This window comes from Danio rerio, chromosome 8, assembly GCF_049306965.1.
Source record: "Danio rerio strain Tuebingen ecotype United States chromosome 8, GRCz12tu, whole genome shotgun sequence".
Taxonomy (NCBI): domain Eukaryota; kingdom Metazoa; phylum Chordata; class Actinopteri; order Cypriniformes; family Danionidae; genus Danio; species Danio rerio.
Window position 1 is genome coordinate 7,990,540 of NC_133183.1, and position 18,104 is coordinate 8,008,643.

At 36.9% G+C, this 18,104-nt stretch overlaps 1 protein-coding gene across 2 annotated transcripts in view; it reads left to right on the top strand.

Annotated features, from left to right (window-relative positions):
• Positions 1–15,046, top strand: part of lrrtm4l2 (leucine rich repeat transmembrane neuronal 4 like 2) — a 74,720-nt gene extending 59,674 nt beyond the window's left edge. For both annotated transcript variants that reach the window (XM_009303743.4, XM_009303742.4), the window contains exon 3: positions 12,036–15,046. Coding sequence is in view for 1 of the 2 variants with exons in the window: in XM_009303742.4 (XP_009302017.1) it covers positions 12,036–12,101 (66 nt within the window). In the remaining variant the exon portion in view is untranslated. The remainder of the gene's footprint in view (positions 1–12,035) is intronic.
• The last annotated feature ends 3,058 nt before the right edge of the window (positions 15,047–18,104 follow it).

Consider the following 18,104-nt stretch of genomic DNA (forward strand, 5'->3'; position numbering starts at 1 on the left):
TTTTCTTCTCTTGGAAAGGTAAAACAAACATACACTGCTTTGCAAATTGTGTATTTATTCTACGCCATTTTGTAGTATAAAAAGTGCAGTCTCACTAAAAACTCTTAAAAAAAAAAAAAAAAAAAAAGAAGAATCGCACTATAAATACCCGGATGATGCACTTATTCAATCGTAAAAAAAAAAAAAAAAAAAGTGTGGACTGTTGGAAACTTCACATATAACGGCCACTGCTTTGGGATTACCTTATTTATTTTGGATTGTGAAAAGCAAAACTCTCCTATGAGAGTGATTAAAGCGCCTCCCAGTGGTAAATGCAGTTATACTCATGGCAGGTATTATTTGATTTATTTAGTTTGGTCATTTATTTCACTAATTTAGCAACCGACAAAAGTCAGCAGGGTAACTGTTTGAATTTCTGCTTAGTAAAAAAAAAAAAACTGTGTTAAATCTGGGGCGACATTACATATATATACTATGCTGTTGACTGTATAAGTGCATAGTGTATAAAGTGCCATTTGGGACGCAGCAATAGAGTTTATTAGCAAAATTAACTCTCCTGCAGAAGTCAGCTATGTCAATATGGTCTCAAACATTCAACATTAATCTCAGCAAAAAACGAAACTGACCAAAACACTTACGTTTCAACTGAGTATTTATTTTGCCCCTTAGGAACTTTGAGGAATATTAGATTTATTACGAAGATCGTAAAATCTTTGGCTTCATCATAAAAACATCAATACAGCAAGCATCTGAGAAATAACACAAAAACAATGTTGACAAAATGACAAATAATTGCACACATCAAAATAAAAACCACAATATGACTCAAGAGAAAGAGGAGCCTCTGAGAAATAATAATAACCTTTCCTTTCTTGATCTCTGTACTGTTAGATTCACTTCGCCCATCTGCCACATTAAATGAAATGTGTTCAGACCTGGCGAAGTGTTGATGTTTTTATTTGTCATCATAAGAATTTATGAGGCCCATCAGTTAATTTGCATCACCGCATGACTCATGATTGTATTGTACAGGCGGAGAGGTGGAGTGGCCATCAAGATTTATAAGCGTGCACATTTACGTGTCGCAGTGTTTGGCTTGCTTTTCCAGGAGCCGCTGTCCTCGATTCACAACAGCTGATAAATCAAGGCCGAGTTTGCATACAAACCCGTGCACATGTTAACACGCACGACTGCAGAAGTGTGCTGAAAGAACAGTTGGACTACAGAGGTGCACACCCAGAGCTGGCATTTTGATAATATTTGTTATTTTTTTCTGCACAGAAATGAGTAGCTCTGAAGGACAGGCACATTTACGGCCTCTCAGGAGGCTTAATCAATGGTAAGGTGAGCGCTATCTATTCTCCGTCTGGAAACCTCTATTGCAGGACTGATGAGGTGCAAATTAAAAAGCCATTAGCAAAGCATCTCTATCAGCGGCGAGAAGAGTGCTCGGGTCAGCGGTTATCTAAGGTCTGAGTGATTTATGGCAATCAGAGAAATCGCGAAACAATCCAGATCAAAAGGAAACACGGTTGGAGTCCAGCTTTATCGATAAACACGAAGACTCAGACAAGCTGCGGTGGTGTTTAAATGAGCAATGAGAGCCTGAATTTGGCTCAAAACAATTACTCTTCTTAGCATACTGTCTTTACTTAAAGTCTGAAGGAGACGGACGGACGGATGGATGGATGGATGGATGGATGGATGGATGGATGGATGGATGGATGGATGGATGGATGGATGGATGGATGGATGGATGGATGGATGGATGGATGGATGGATGGATGGATGATTGGATGGATGGATGGATGGATGGATGGATGGATGGATGGATGGATGGATGGATGGATGGGAGAAATGGAGTGATAGAGAAATGGATGGATGGATGGATGGATGGATGGATGGATGGATGGATGGATGGATGGATGGATGGATGGATGGGAGAAATGGAGTGATAGAGAAATGGATGGATGGATGGATGGATGGATGGAGAAATGGAGAAATGGGAGAAATGGAGTGATAGCGAAATGGATGGATGGACGGATGGATGGATGGATGAAATGGAGTGATAGAGAAATTGATGGATGGATGGAAAAATTGATAAATGGATGGATGAATAGGTGCATAGAGATGGATGGATGGATGAGTAGGAGCATAGAGATTTATGGATGAATAGTCGGGTGGATGGATGGGTGGATGAAGAAATGAAGTGATGGATGATAAATAGTTAGATTGAGGATGGATGGATGGATGGATGGATGGAAAAATTGATCAATGGATGGATGAATGGGTGCATATATATGGATGGATAGAGGGATGGATGGAAAAATTGATCAATAGATGGATGAATAGGTGCATAGATATGGATGGATAGAGGGATGATGGATGGATGGATGGATGAATAGGTGCATATGGATGGATGGATGGATGGATGGATGGATGGATGGATGGATGGATGGATGGATGGATAGATGGATGGATGGATGGATGGAGAAATCGTAATGAATGGAGAAAAGGAGTTATGGATGGATGAAAAGTCGGGTGGATGGAAAGATAAATGGAGTGATGGATGGATGGATATATGGACTGATAGAGGGATGGATGAATGGATGGAGAAATGGGTGATTGATTGATGAATAGTTAGGTGGATGGATGGTTGGATGGATGGATGGATGGATGGTTGGATGGAGAAATGGAGTGATAAAGGGATGGCTGGAGAGACAGGATGAACATAGAAGGAAAAAATGAGAAGAAGACAGATTAAAAAGTGGAACAAGTTGCTAAAAGAACACAAACAAACATCAAATACAAAATCAGAAAAATCTTCAAATATGATCTGACCCCTAGTTTGTTTTGTGAGTACAAGTTATTGGCTTTCAGTAGACAACACAGACTCCCTGCATGCAGACATAATCGCTTTGCAAAATCTATTTTTCTTTTACCTAAATCAATTAGACTTTTAAATATGCATTTTATTCGTTGTTGAACATTAGTGTTGATTTGTGTTTCGTTCAGTGTGTGCAAATGCATGCCTAGGCTCCAAGAAAAAAATTCCCCACTGAGGATAATAAAGTGAATTAAGTAAGAACAAACATTGGACAGAATACACTAACAGAAAACTGAACTAGCAATCATGTATAGATTGTTTGAGTTACAGAACAACAGAAAGAACGAACAGCGTATAACAAAATGTACTGACATATCAAATGACAAACACAACGTATAGAACAGCATATAGACTTGGTCCATGTCACATCATAGCCAGGTTTTAGACAGACAGATGCAAAACATCCATGAACGGTTTCCTTACCAGAAGCGACTATTTTAATTTCGTCTCTGCTTGTTGGAGCCCAAAGATTAGAAAAGGCTTTGCCATTGTGTTATTATTTGGTTGTGATCATTTTTGTACGCACTGGGAGAGTATGAATATTTTCGTGTATTTCAAAGGGGTCATGATTTACCTCAGTTATTGTACTGTTCTCTGAGGTCCACTTATGTTCTGAAGATATTTTCAACTTCCAAGAAACTTCATCATTTCAATTATTAATTTTCGTTCGGCTTAGTCCCTTATTTATTAGAGGTGTTTACAGCGGAATGAACCACCCACTATAATTCCGGCATATGTTTTACACAGCAGATACTCTTCGGACTGCAACTCAGTACTAGGAAACACACATGCACTCTTGCATTCACACACACACTCATACATTACGACCAATTTAGTTTATTCCATTCACCTGTAGCGCATGTCTTTGGATTTGTGGGGGAAACCGAAGCACCCGATGCCAAGTGGCCCAGCCAGGATTCGAACCCTCAACCTTCTTGCTGTAAGGTGACAGTACTAACCACTGAGCCACCGTGCTGCCTAAAAGCATTATAATTTAAAAGCAGACACAACATATAGAGTTTCCCAGTGATGGGATGCAGCTGAAAAGGCATCCAGTGAGTAAAACATATGCTGGATAAGTTGGCGGTTCATTCTGCTGTGGCGACCGCTGATTAATAAAGGGACTAAGCCGAAAAGAAGATGAATAAATGAACAAAATATAGAACAGCTTATAGACTTGGTCTATAGATATTTACATTAGACGTCGCCGATGCTATTGTTGTCTATTGGAAGGAATGCATCAATAGAGCCGCCATTTTAGTACAGAGTTGCGCTCGTTTGAAATGAATGTGGGACCAAGGTGCTGTGAAAGACTGGGCATCTGGAGACATTGATATATAGACACATATAGATATCTACGATCGGGAGTTTTCTCGTTGGGCAATATGCAAATATTTTTTTAAATGAACAAAATTATCATTTGACATCACTTTTCTGCATTGATGATATGTGACTGCATGGGCATTGCCAACAAGTTGCGTGTGTTTATGTGCATGGAAACTTATTATCCTCCCTCTCTGTTGAACTTGATCTAATCTGTGTCCTGAAACACACCTCTTCTCCTGCTTTCACTTCAAATGCTAACAGAGGGGGCAATTGGTTTATGTATGAATCTCCGTTATGAGCGACTCATATGAACCATCAATACTCCTGCATCTCAATCTGCACCTTTCTTATTTAAATCATATATAACATATCTAATATTTAATAATTTAGGGTGGACAGTATGCACAATGAGGTGCAAACACTGTTATGTTATCAGGCACCCCTATAAGTTACTTCAAAAACTAGCCATTACTTCACTTATCTGACAATAATACAAGTTTCTGGCACAGCAGTGTCTTGTTGTCAAGTTTCATTTTCAGTTTGCAGATTTTATTCAACAAAACTAGCATAAGCCTAGAATTTAGAGCAAATTGATGCTTCTTTGCCTTACGATCAGTGCAGTAAGTGACTGTATTATCATCAATAATGTTACTAGTTGAGCACAAACGTTCGTAACATACAAAATCCTAAAAAACTAAATCTTCCCTATGAAATGTTCTGCCTTTATGCTCTGTCTGCTCGTTGCTATACCCATACACAGCACAAAAGTCCAGCATCTTAAATGACTTCTGTCCTGGGAGCACCGTACAAATGTGGCGATGGTATTGACAAAGGCTCAGGGTCCATATGCAATATCTAGAGTACATTCATTTGAAGTCAGAATTATTAGCCGCCTTTTTCTCCTTTTTAAATATTTTCCAAATTGTGTTTAACAGAGCGAGAAAATTTTAACAGTATGAATGATAATATTTTTTCTTCTGGAGAAAGTCTTATTTGTTTTATTTTAGCTAGAATAAAAGCAGTTTAAAAAAATTTTATGAACCATTTTAAGGTGAAAATTAAGCTATATATTTTTTATTTCGATATTCTACAGAACAAACCATCGTTATACAATAACTTGCCTAACCTGCCTAGTCAACCTAATTAACCTAGTTAAGCGTTTAAATGTCACTTTAAGCTGTACTGAAGTGTATTGAAAAGTAACTAGTAAAATATTACTGTCATCAATGCAAAGATCAAATATATCAGTTATTAGAAATGAGTTATTAAAACTGTTATGTTAAGAAATGTGGTGGAAAAAAAAAATCTCCACATTAATCAGAAATTGAGGGAAAAAATAATTTGGGGGACTAATAATACTTTAACTGTATCTATGGACTTGGTGCATGTCGCTTCATAGCTAAGTTTTAGACAGACAGCAAAGAAACCACACTAAAGACCTGAATATTTTCTTATTTATATATTCATGTTGTGTTTGCATAATGTCAACATGACCTTGAATTATGTTTTGAAGGCTTCATGTGTGATTTGAATCTGTTGAATATGTTTTAAAGCACACACTGCTCTGCTCACTCTGCATTTCTATTTCTAATTTAATGCTAATTTAACATTAAGCTAAAAGCTTATAATAATGATTACGTTAATAATCTCTTGCTTAAGCTTTCAAAACACATTTCAAATGATTTTTATTGCTTTTATTATACAATCTAACTCTACTTGGTAAAAGCCAATATAGAAAGTTTTAGGCATTATTCAATCCTTAATAACCTTGAGAGAGAGAATAAAAGACATAAGCTGTTAATATGCATGTTTGCTTGTGAATGAAATGAGATAAGAAAACAGACCGGCAACAGAATAACTATACAAAGATGTTTTTCGACTACTTCAGAAAACATATGCAGAAAACATACAGCACAAACCGATGTGATTAATGACTCACTTTATCTGCTTCTTATTCAGTGAATTAGTTAAAAGAACATCGCAACACTAAACTCAATATCCATCTGAAAACATCAGCTCAATATTTTATACTTTTAGTAAAAAGAAAGTTGGTGATTTGATTTAAAAATACAGTTGAAGTCAGAATTTTTAGTCCTCTCGAATTATTAGCCCCCTGTATATGTTTTACTTAATTTCTGTTCAACAGAGAGACATTTTTAATTTCACATTTGTAATCATAATAGTTTTAGTGACTAAATTATTAACTATTATCTGATTTCTGTTATCTTTGCCATGAGGACAGTAAAGTTTTCTAGATATTTTTCAAGATACTAGTGTTCAGCTTAAAGTAACATTTAAAAGCTTAACAAGGTTCATTAGGTTAATTAGGCAAGTCATTGTATAACAACGTTTTGTTCTGTAGTCAATAGAAGAAAAAAAAATGATTAAGCAGGCTAATAATACTAACCTTAACATAATACTTAAATAAACAAAACAGTTTTTTTTTCTTTAGCCAAAATAAAACAAATAAGTCTCAAGAAGAAATATATTATAGGAAATACTTAGTTGGCGGTTCATTCCGCTGTGGCGACCCCGGATTAAAAAAGGGACTAAGCCGACAAGAAAATGAATGAGTTTTTCTATAGATGCTTTACAGATTATCATTATACATTAATGTATGTGTTTGTATATATATATGTATTTTCCTTTTTTTTCTCTCTCTCTCTCTTTTCCCATATATGTAAGTGGGTGTTTGTGTATCTATGCTGAATTTATGATGATAGTAGACTTTGCTTGTTAAATTATTTGAGTGCCATTTGAGATGTTTAAATGAGTCATGTGATCGTAGTACTCAAAAGAGACTCTAGACGCCCCTGATCACTGTTACCCTGATGAAGGCAGACTTCTTCCGAAACGAGTAGGTTTTTAGAGATTTAGCCATGTGAATAAAGACTTTTTACATTTTTCACTTTATTCGAGTGCCTTGGACTGATTCTTGTTTCTGTGAAATACTCCTTGCCCTGTTAAACAGCATTTGTGAAATATTTGAAAATGAAAACAAAAATTCACGAGAGGACTAATAATTCTGACTTCTTTTTTCAAACCAATTTACCAAAGGAGGCATATTATTTACTGATAATATGAATCTTTATCAGTAAATACACAACGATTTCCATCCATACTTGCCATTTTGATCTAGCTTACGAAGTAAATTTAAAAACACCAGTATACTTGAATTGCTGACCATAAAATAAAATCCATCTTACTTTTTTATTCAATGGCTGTTTATAATAAATCTACAGTAATACAATAATACAGATATTGCAGTAGCTGATGATTATACCCAATGCAAATTGGAACATAAAACATTATGTTATGAATAAGTGAAAATAAAAGGGCGAGGCAGTGGTGCAGTAGGTAGTGCTGTCACCTAACAAGAAGGTCGCTGGTTCGAACCTCGGCTCAGTTGGCATTTCTGTGTGAAGTTTGCATGTTATCCCTGCCTTCGCGTGGGTTTCAGACATGCGGTACAGGTGAATTGGGTAGGCTAAATTGTCTGTAGTGTATGAGTGTGTCTGAATGTGTGTGTGAATGATTCCCAGAGATGGGTTGCGGCTGGAAGGGTATCCGCTGTGTAAAAACTGCGTAAAAACTTGCTGGATAAGTCTTAAATCAGTCGTAAGTCTTAATAGTCAGGCACATTCATGTCAGTCAGGCAACATGCGCTTGCATGGTCAAGTAAAAATGTTTTGTTTCAGGAGTGCAATACCTAGCTCAACCACTGGGTGTCATACTTAAATACTGTACCTTTAAAATCCATTTAAGCAAAGGTGTGATAAGTGAGAATAGCTTATTCAACGACTCAAGGTTAGTTATTTACACTTAATAAAAAGGCAATGACTTTTTCTAATCTGACGAGTCATATTACACATAATACACATACACTGCATGTACTGTCCAGCATACAAATGTTCATAGTGTTATTATGTTAACTTAAAAAAAAACAAGTCGTGCCATATAGCTTCTATTGGCTTTATGAATAGTACACCATACTCTCCTTGATCAGCTCAAGAAACACGGATAGCAGAGCTCACTTCATCCACTTTACAAGACATGATAGATGAGTTATTCATAAGCATAATAATTACAACTCTCCATGGAGCCCTGCGATTGAAAGATTAGACCCCTACTGGTTTTTGTGTGTCTTCTCACAGAATGAAGATCATATATTCAACTAACATTGCAAAATAAAAACAGCATGCGCACTCCTCTGTTGGGCAAATGATTACATGAAGCTTGTTGACTACAGGAAAAGATGTTTTAAACGGGATAACAAATTGCTTTGATGTTTGTGAGAAGATGCAGAGCCACTGTGGACAATTGAGGCAAAACATCCATGTATGAACGGTCTCCTTACCAGAAGGGACTATTTTAATTTAGTCTCTGGTTGTTGGAGCTGACAGATTTGAAGTCTTCAAAATCAAAAAGACTTCGAAGTCTTTGCCTTTGTGTTATTATTTGCTTGTGATTCTTTTTGTACTCACTGAGGGGTGTGTGAATATTTTAGTTTTTTTGAAGGGGTCATGAACTACCTCAGTTTTTGTACTGTTCTCTGAGGTCCATTGTTTACAAGATATTTTTAAAAAGCATCATAATTTCATTCATTAATTTCATTCGGCTTAGTCCAGGGGTCACCAATCTCGGACCTGGAGGGCCGGTGTCTGCAGGGTTTAGCTCCAACTTGCCTAAACACACCTGCCTGGATGTTTCAAGTATACCTAGTAAGACCTTGATTAGCTTGTTCAGGTGAGTTTGATTAGAATTGGAGCTAAAATCTGTAGGGCACCGGCCCTCCAGGAACAAGTTTAGTGACCACTGGCTTAGTCCCTTATTTATCAGATGTCACCCCAGAGGAATGAACTGCCAACTATTCTGGCATATATTTTACGCTGTGGGTTTACCCACAATCCAAAGACATGTGGTACATGTAATACATATGTGGCTGTGTAAAACATATGCTGGATAAGTTAGTGGTTCATTCCACTGTGGCAACCCCTGATGTATAAAGGGACTAAGTCGAAGGAAAATGATTGATTCCTATTTTTGACCATCAGAATGGTCTGTTTGAATGGGCGTGGTCAATTATAGATGCAAAAATCACACTCGTTGTGATTGGCTGACAGTTTTGCAGTGAAGCAGGTTTTGATATGTTTGTGGAGGCGGAGCTTATTCAACCTCTTACATCATAGAATAGAACAATGCAGAACCTGTGGTTTTATTAAACTCCCTGCAATATAAGCTGATTTTAGAGGAACCACAAAGAGTTGAGTACAGACACATACAGAATGTAATGTTAGATCTTACCGTTGAAACCAGCTTACATACACTCTAACAATAGGAACAAAACCATTTAAAAAAAAAATGTCTGATGGTAAATCATACTAAACTTTTACTATTTTAGGTCCGTTAGGATTACCTAAATCCTTAACATTTGCTAAATGCCAGAATAATGAGAGAATTTTTTTAGAGATGTTTTTATTAATTTCAAGACAGTAAAAAGTTTACATACATTTCCTTTGGATTTTTAAGTTTTACTTTTAAACTGTATAACGTTGGTCAAATGTATAAGGTATCCTTCCACAAGCTTCTTCACAATTCCTCCTGAAAGAACGGGTGTAACGGAGTCAGATTTGTAGGCTGTCCTGCTCACACAAGCTTTTTCAACTCTGCCCACAAATTTTCTATAGAATTGAGATCAGGGATTTGTGATGGCCACTCCAAAACATTCACTCTGTTGTCATTAAAGCACATTTTAACTAATTTAGCAGTTTGCTTAGGTTCATGGTCTGTTTGGGAGACCCATTTGTGGCCAAGTTTTAATTTCCTGGCTGATGTCTTGAGACGTTGCTTCATAACTGCGTTTTTGTTTTACTGTCATGCTTTACAAAAATTCACTCTCTATAATCCCTAATAATAACTCCTGTATAGCAGTCCCACAACATTCTGACACTCAATGACACGCGAGTACCCTGTCAGAAAAGTCTAGTGGCTGGGAATGAGCTTTTACAGTGTCTGCTATAATGTTAATGTTGTTTTTGGAGTGTTTACATAGATGAATATGGCCACTGTGTACATGCACATTATAGTTAGGATCGTATTGCCACATTATAACATAATATATGTCTTCAGGGATTTCCTGAAGATAAATACCAAACAACAACACAACTGGAATAACTACAGCAATTGTAATAGTCTTATCTCATATGAAACAAGAGATTGTAATGACATATGATGACATGTCCAGGTGCTGAAGAGGTGTCACAGTTCTTAGGGGTAAATTTGGAAGCCCTTCTACTTCACACTCTGTTTCAAGGGCCAAAGGGAAAGGAGAAGGGGTACAAAGATAGAATTAGGATTGGGCCTAACTCAGTTACTATTTGCGAAAAGTAACCAGTAACTATTACTTATTACGCTTTTAGAGAAACGTGCCCAACATTGACTGTCAACAGCCCCTTTTTCCGGAAAGGGATCATGTATGAACAGGCCCTTTTTAAAAATATCCATAAACTCGTTCCGGCAGTTTTCCGGAAGGAGAAATTGTAATATTACCAGTAATTTGCAGAAATGATGCTCTGTGTGAACACAAGGAAAAATTGCCGGAAAGATCACATTTACGATTAGAATATGCTAGCGTGAGACGTCTACTCCAGCCAATCAAAACATCAAGTCGCATTCACATCTGCGCTGTTTATGAAAATAAAAGCCTTTGAATATTCTCAAGACACATTTAGCTGTTAGATATTGGACATAAAACATTACAATGTTCCTTCTGAATGCCAACTGTGCAAAAAAAACTGTCGATAATATGCTTATGTTAATTGGCTGTTGGTTTACCTTCAAGCTCTGCTTCAGTTGCTTGATGCGTGCGCAAGTGAAGCAGCCCGTGAGCACCAGCACACACACACAAATTATGCACATCTCGACATGCGAAAGTGTTTTTCAATATGTTTTCATCGAAGTTGTTCACAATACTTTTACTTACCCATCGATAGAAGTTGTGTAATGTAATCAAATGTGTAAGCATTTAGCTGTGGTTCGCGCTTCTGCCTTTGGGTGTCTCTTTAAATAAAAGTGAAATCCTCAACAAAAGCCTGACCACTTCTATGTTTACGAATACAAGCGCAGCCGTTTAGAGCTCATTTCTGGTTAATGATGTCTGAATTTACCTATATTTTGGAATGGGTGTGCAAATGGTCTTTTCTGGAAAAATTCCAGAACATCCTTGCATGTGTGAACAGTGCTTTTTTTTTTAATTTACTGGTAAAGTCGTTCTGGTAATTTTAGAGATATTTAACGGTATTGCTGTTTGACACAGGCTAACGAGTTGGACAATTTTTGTGTTTCTTCAAGTAAAAAACACATCAAAATAAGAAGTTCAAACAAATTTGTGTCCCTACACTGCTTAATTATCATTTTAAACACAAAGAGCTGTTCACTGCATGCACAGGCTAATCTCCCCGTGAAGATGAGCAGATGTGAAACATGCCGAGGTGCATTGGGAACAGACATGCTTTTTAAAAAAAAGTGTTCCTAGGTGCAGGAAGAAAGATAGCAAATATATACAGTAGCTGTGGCAGCTAATTGATTCTTCAACGAGAGTTAAAGACAGCTAAGTTCAATTAAAAGCAGAGGATTGTTTGCACAAGAAACATCATCTTGGGAATGCTTTCAAATTAAACACATTTGAAAGCTAATTTGTTTGGCTGCATTGACTCCGGGTGTAAACAACATGCTTAACGCATTCCAATTGTGCTGGAAATGTGCCCAAACACAATGCTATATTTGTCGTGCAAATCTAATTCATCCCTGCTTGTTTTCACAGAATGCATACTCGTATCCCAGACCGCTACCGGGGGCCTGGATGGGAGACGTACCCACAATTCACTGAGGAGGCACACTACTGGCCATTATGATTTGCAGCGGCTCAGATAAAGCCCTTCCTGGATTTTGCTTCAGCGATTTTACAACACAAAGGGAGTGTAATTTGAAAAGAATTAGGCTGAATGGGCGGCACACATCTTCAAACCCTCATTCAAATGTGGAGCAAGTGGATACAGCTTCAATTTGACACCCTTTCCAAACCGGTTTGGTTGTCACATCGGCCAACAATAAACATCCCCCACAATGGGGCTGGCAAGCACGCAAGGCAAATCTATTCAAAATGAACCAGCAAAATCTTTCTCGACGTAACCATTGTTGCTGTATGATAGCTACTACCTGCTCTCCCCCACAGGAAATCGACGTCTAGCGTCCGACCGGCTCAAACCTCCTGTCCCGTTCATCCTTTTGTGTTGTGTAGTGCTGTGACAAACGATTCATGCAGAACCATTTGAAAAAGTCTCTCATGATCAGTGGACGGTAATTGCTCAATTGAGCACAGCCCACAAGGATGTTTCTGAGGACCACCAAACAACGGAAGATATTTTTGACTGCTTTGAAAACATCCAGATAAAAAAAGCTTGTTTGCAAAGACTGTAACCTCACCATGAGTTCCCACTGTGATTTGATTTCAACCCTGGCTGAACTTGGACTCGCCACAGGAGAGCTCAATTGTGGGTATAGTGTGTATGTGTGTGTGTTGTGGATGTGTTTTTTTGTTCTTTGTTTAAAGCTGGATTTTCCACGCTTTTCTTGGATTTTTTTTAGGAGTCTCTTTGTTCAGACATAAAAGTTAGCTCACTATTTTTGTAAGAGCACCATATCATCATAATGTGATGAATCAAAGAGAGATCAACTTTAAAAACATGGAAATACCTTTGTGTTTTTGAAGCACTTGCATCTGGATGCCTTCTTGTTGCTCTGCCATCTTCAGTCACCAGTCAAGCATCAGAAAGTTGACATTTTCTAGAACAAATAATATTAGCATTATTTTGTGCTACAAACTTGCAGTGGTTCTCAATTGTCAGGCAGCAGATCTGCTCTGATCAGGGGGATAGAAGCTAAACAATAAAATCTTACATCAATGCAGGAGAATAAAGTAAATGTTTAGTTTTTAGTGTAAAAGATGTGTGCGATAAAAGTCTACAGTATTTTTAACAACTATTAGACATTAAAAAGCAAAAATGCAGATTTTGCATGACAATGCTAAAAAAACATATCAAATATCACACAGTCTACACTGATTATGGGTTCACAGGGTTTACAGTATGTTGACCCCAATGTGTTTTATAGGGTGAATTATTTGTCTGACAAGACCATCAATCTTTAGAAACCAAAATAGTATATATTATAAGTAACTTGTAAAATGTTAGTGTCATTAACTCTTTCCCCATCCTTGATGGTATATTCCAGCTCCCTATGCTTTAACTATTATACATTAGAGAGTACCATCACAGAGGGCCCTAGAGGGCATCTTGTGATTGGGGACAGAAACACTGCAACTTAAAACAAGTGGAGAAGTGGAAACAAGTGCTAAAATTATTATAAACTATATAAATTTAACCCAGGATGGATGGATGGATGGATGGACATGATAGATAGGATCGATGGGATGTATGGATTTGAAGGATGCGGTGGGTTTGATGGATACAATAGATGGATGGATGATATGATGAATGGATGGAACGAATGGATGGACGGATACTATTGATAGATGGATGGATGGGTGGATAGAATTGATGGATGGATGGATGGGTGAGAATAATTGATAGATGGATGGATGGGTGGATAGAATTGATAGGATGGATGGAGGGGTGAATAGAATTGATTGGAAGGAAGGAAGGAAGGAGGGAGGGATGGATGGATGTATGGATGGATGGATGGATGGATGGATGGATGGATGGATGGATGGATGGATGGATGGATGGAACGGACAGACGAATAGTATTGATGGATCAATGGATGGAATTGCTAGAATGGATGGATACAAAAGACTGATGGATGGATGGTTACTATGGATGGGTACAATAGATAGGCGGATGAATACGATAAATGGATGGATGGATGGAACTAACGGACAAAAAGTTTTGATGGATGGATGGAATTGCTAGATTGGAATTGATAGGATGGATGGATGGATGGCAATAGGCGGATGAATATGATAAAATGGATGGATGGATGGAATGGACAAACTGATACTATTGATGGATGGATAGAATTGATAGGATGGATGAATAGAATTGATAGGATGGATGCATGGATATTATGGATGGGTACTATAGGTGGATGAATGAATGAATGAATAAATGAATACGATGGATGGATGGATGGATGGATGGATTGAACAGAAAAACATACTATTGATGGATGAATGAATGGATGGATAGAATTGATAGGATAGATACTATGGATGGGTACTATAGATAGATGGATGAATATGATGAATGGATACTATGGATGGATACTATAGATATGGATGGATGGGGAAAGAGTTGATCATTTAGAATACTGATAGACCTAAACATTACTTGGAAATATTACAAACAAATGTGTGAAATTTAAGGACTTTTAAACCTTTTGTATGGAAAACAACTTGGGTATCACGTCGGGGTCACCACTTCATTCTCATTGTAAAAATGGGTGCTGTTGAGAACCACTGACAAAGCATTTAAATTATAAGTATATTCACACTTTCACCATAAAATTTACAGAACACTCATTTGAAACTGTGGGGTCAGCTTTTTATTTGTAAGAAAATAATACTTTTATTTCACAGGGAATTATTGACATTGAACAAAAGTAACAGTAAACATTCAGATGTAATTTTTTAAATTGTAAAACAAATTATTCATCAAAAATGATAATGCAAGGCAGCATAATTGTTTTGAACATTTTTAAAGGATAAATGACCAGCATATCACCATATTAAAAACAATTCTGAACGATTGTGTCACACTGAAGACTGGAATTAGGTCTTCTTTTATTACAGAAATTTATGTTTATTATATATATATATATATATATATATATATATATATATATATATATATATATATATATATATATATATATATATATATATATATATATATATAAATAAGTATTTCAAATATTTACAGTACTGCTGGATTTACTGTATTTTTGGTCAAATAAATGCAATCCAGTTGAGCAAATTAAAACTAAAGTCAAACTTTTTAACAATAGCATGTGTCTGGTGAAAAAAAGCCTCAGTTAAGTGCATATGTGCAACAGGACAAGCCAATGTATTCAAACATTATCAGTTCATCAATGAATGAAAGGAAACAGACAAAAAGCCATCAGAAAGATTATACACACCCACTGCCATCTGTCCTTAATTGCTGTATAATCATTATAATTAGGGCCATCATAATTGGTTAACATATATGCAGATGTGTCTTTAGCCACTAACCAGCTGAAATAGAATGAAGGAGAACACAAAACATATTCTAAATGTTATTGGCTAAAGAGAGATAGATTTGAAATCAAAGTGCTATCTACTAAGTTGGTACTTCTGCTGAAAATGTGGCGCTTATGTGTAAACTTTAAACTGACAAGGACGTTGCTATGCAGTTGCTGAATGGTTTTAATGCATTTCAATGGAGTTATTGAAGAATGTAACAAAAGGCTAACATTAAAGTTTTCAAGGGTAATCAGGTAACGATTTGCAACAAGGTTCCAAAAGTTAAGGTAGTTTAATTTATTAATTAACATTAATGATCAATAAGCAAAACATTTGTTACAGTAACACTTGAGATACACATTAGTATAATAAAAAACTGTTTTACAAGTGTTAATATGTCAGCAGATTCATTAAAAAATATACTTCACTCAAGACTGAAAATTCAGTCATTTACACAAGAGAAGATTTTTTGAAGAAACCTGTAACCATTGAATTTGTTTTTCCTACTATGTAAGTCTGAGGTTACCGGTTTTTAACATTCTACAAAATAACTTGTTTTGTGTTATATAACAAACCTAATACAGGTTTTGGAACCACATGAGGGTGAGTAAATAGTGATTAACTTTTCATTTTGGGTGAACTATTCCATTATTACAACCCCAAATCAGAAAATGTTAGGACAGTATGGAAAAAGTAAAAAAAAAGCTTGTATTTCATTGCAGACAATACAACAAAAATTATTTGTACAACAAACATAAGTGTTCCTTATTATTTTATCGTGTTTTTGTATGGTGTATGTTTGTTTGTTTGTTTTCCAAGATAAAAACATATTCAAATTTTAGTTCCTGCAACACATTTAAAAAGTTGAAGCAGTAAAGCATATACCACTTTGTAATGTTGCCATTCCTTTTCACAACACTTTAAAGATGGTTAGGGACTGAAGACACCTAGTGATCCAGGTGTAATTTCATCCTTTCTACCTGCAAACTAGTTCTAAGATGAGCAACAGTACAGGGTCTTCACAGATTCTCTAATGGAGACAGGTCGGGACTGCAGGCAGGCCAGTCAAGTACCTGTATACTCTTCATTCGCAGCCAGGACTTTGCAATGAGTGCAAAATTAGGTTTTGCATCGTCTTGTTAAAATATGCATGGGTCCCTTAAAAAGAAGGCAACATATTGTGCTGCAAAATCTTTATTTACTTTTCCGCATTAATGGTGCCATCACAGAAGTGCAAGTTACCTTTGCCAAGGGCACTAACACAAACTCATACAATGACAGACCCTGGCCTTTGGGCTTGTTGCTGGCAACAGTCTGGATGATCCTCCAAGCCTAGAGAAGTCGACTGCGCTTTTAGACACTGTTAACATAGGGATTCCTTTTAGCACAGTACAGTTTTCATTGGCATCTGTGGATGTAACTACACATTATGGTAGTTGACAAAGGTTTGCCAAAGTAGTCCTGAGCCCATGTGGTGATATCGCTCATAGATGAATGGCGATAATTGATGCAGTGCCGCCTGAGGGATCATAGATCACAGTTGTTCAGCTTAGGTTCCAGATTCCTTGAATCTTTTAATAATGTTATGGACTGTTGAAGGTGATATATCCAAATGTCTTCCTATCTTTCTTTGAGGAACATTGTTATTAAACATTTCAATAATTTTCTCACATATTTGTTTGCAAAACTGGCGATCCTCTGCCCATCTGTACTCCTAAAGGCCCTCCTGGAGGGTTGGTATCCTGCATATTTTAGTTCAACCCCAATTAAAAACACCTGAACCAGCTAATCAGCTCTTTCTAGGTATACTAGAAACTTCCTGAGAGGGGTTTTGAAGCAAGTTGGAGCTAAACTATGCAGGACACCGGCCCTCCAGAACAGAGATTGGGCAATCCTGGACTAGACCTTTCTTTGATGCTGCTTTTGTACCTAATCATAATTACAATCGCCTGTTGACATTGACTGATTTAAATTTGCATCATTTAACCAATTTACCTGATTAATTTACCTAAACTGCTCTTGTCCTAACTTTTTTGGAATGTGTTGCAGGTCTAAATGAAAGGAAAGTATGTATATTTACAAATAAAATGTAGTTGATCAGACAACACATGAAATAGTTATGCTCTTATTGTCTGCAATGCAATACAGGTCAAATGAAATTTAGAAATCCATACTTTCTTTTTAGTGAAGTTTACTTATAGACTAATTTCGAGAGGATCACGTGCTTATGATTGCTAGTGGCTGGATCAGCATTATCCAATTCACAATGCACCAATCAGACGACTCCTAAACTACTAAAAATACCCTGGGTTACATTCCACTGCTTTCTTCTTTCCGAAGAATCCCCCCTTAGACACCTACTCCTCCTCCTTCCTAGAAGGGTGACACGGTGGCCCAGTGCTTAGCACTTTCGCCTCACAGCAAGAACGTCTCTGGTGCCAGGTTTTACCAAACCAGCAGACATTTGTGCAGAGTTTGCACTCTCCCCATGCTCACGTAAGTTTCCCCCGGTTTCCTTCCACCATCCAAAAACATGCAAATTAATTTAATTGACTAATCCAAATCAGCACCATAGACATGTTTCTAGTATGT